This window comes from Triticum dicoccoides, chromosome 1A, assembly GCF_002162155.2.
Source record: "Triticum dicoccoides isolate Atlit2015 ecotype Zavitan chromosome 1A, WEW_v2.0, whole genome shotgun sequence".
NCBI classification, from domain to species: domain Eukaryota; kingdom Viridiplantae; phylum Streptophyta; class Magnoliopsida; order Poales; family Poaceae; genus Triticum; species Triticum dicoccoides.
In genome coordinates this window covers 574,237,057-574,238,732 of record NC_041380.1, presented here as the reverse complement: position 1 = coordinate 574,238,732, position 1,676 = coordinate 574,237,057, and the positions used below count along the sequence as shown (strand labels likewise).

General features: G+C 56.2%; 1 protein-coding gene across 1 annotated transcript; it reads left to right on the top strand.

Moving 5' to 3' along the window:
* The first annotated feature begins 368 nt into the window (after nt 1-368).
* Nucleotides 369-1,383, top strand: LOC119338568 (aspartate, glycine, lysine and serine-rich protein-like). The gene is made up of 3 exons (XM_037610903.1): nt 369-842; nt 932-1,018; nt 1,111-1,383. Exons 1-3 carry the CDS (start codon nt 369-371, stop codon nt 1,381-1,383), a joined length of 834 nt encoding a protein of 277 aa, XP_037466800.1.
* Nucleotides 1,384-1,676: the final 293 nt, after the last annotated feature.

Genomic DNA, 1,676 nt, shown 5'->3' with positions numbered 1-1,676 from the left:
AGTCCTATCGACCATGGTGACCTCTCAGCTGTCTCTGCCCAAAGTGGATCAGTCCATGCATGCGCCGGTACGGTACGTGTCATGCGTGTCCATCGACGGAGAAGCCACGCACGGCCCCTCCGTGCCATGCATGCAACAAGCGGCGCGCATAGAGAAACTCTCCTCAGCGTTTTAATATAGATCGTGGGTGGGTAAATAGTGTTTACCGTCTCGTCTCTACTCGGAGCTCTCTTCTCCACCTCCTCCTCTCCCCGCAATCAACCGCATTCACGACCTCCGCGGATCTCGCACCCCCTAGCCTTGAAAACGCGATCGAAGCAGACTCCAAGGAAGCAGATCGATCGAGTGCGTGGCGCGGTACTCCGTTCATGGGGAAGGGCTACCACAAGAAGCTGGGAGTGAACAAGGCGGCCATCGCCGGCACCGGCTCCGGGAAGAGCAAGGCCATGCGCGGCGGGAACGGTAAACGCGCTGGCGGGGCCGGACCGGGGGGAGGCGCGAAGGCAGTAGCTGGCGCGGGCGGTGGGGGATGGGGAGGCGCGCCGACGTTCTCTGCCACCGACCATAGCACCATCCAGACGGTAAGCTGGCAAACCTACCGATCATTAGCCATTACGCCTTCTTCCAAGGCGGCCACCGCCGGGGAAGGGAAGGCCAAGGTCGCCGGCGGCGGCAATGCTAAGCGCTCGGGAGGCGTGGTCACTGCCGGCCCGAGAGGAGGCGCGGTGGGCGCGGGCAGGGCCGGCCCAGGAGGTGCCAAGGGAGCAGCAGGTCGAGCGGGCGGTGGCGGCTGGGGCGGCGCGCAGCCATTCTCTGCCACTGGCCATAGCACCTTCGAGACGGTAAGCCGGCAAACTTCTCGACCACCGTTACGCATTCTCTTTCACTTTGTAATGTCACGGCTTACGCGCCGCTATGAATTTTTATCTAGGACGTGCATGCCACGAATGAATACTACGACTGTTCGTCTGAGCACGGTGTGTCATTCTCTCCCACTGACCATGGCACCTTTGACACGGTAAGCCGGCGAACTTAACTACCACCACCGTTATGCATTTTTGTGGAATGCCACGACTTAATTAACACTTTGCGTTATGTGTGTCCGTCTAGGCGGCGGAGAAAATGAATGAGTACTACGATGAGGAGGAGAACCTTGGTTTGTCAATGGACGAGGAAGAGGGCGTGCAGGATGCTGAACTTGTGTCTGATGCAAACGGAGAGGGTGACCACGACAGTGGCGGGGGTGGTGATGACGACAATGCCGGGGCTGTGAGTGGTGATGACCTCTTCGACGGTGATGACTACTACGACGATGACGTCGCGGGGGGTTTTGACGGTGGCTACGATGATGATGGTGGGGATGGAGCTGACGACTGGTGGTAGTGACCGAGGGCAAGGCCTCTTTGAGATGTAAGAAAACCAAGTCCGAGAGATGAAGTTCAGCTCTTTATCAAGTTTCTACTAGTTCTTATGTTATCCAACCTTCGGTTGTCCATGTAGCTTCTAGGTTAGCTTCTGGCTTAGTTGTGGTGATCCCCACAAGTACATTTGGAGTGATGTTACCACTTTTGTGTATGATAATCTAGGTAAATCAGTCTTCTATGTGTGGGGGATCTAAAAACGTCATGAACCGTTGTGAATTGTGATAGAAGTACTCCTAATGTAAATTATAGTTC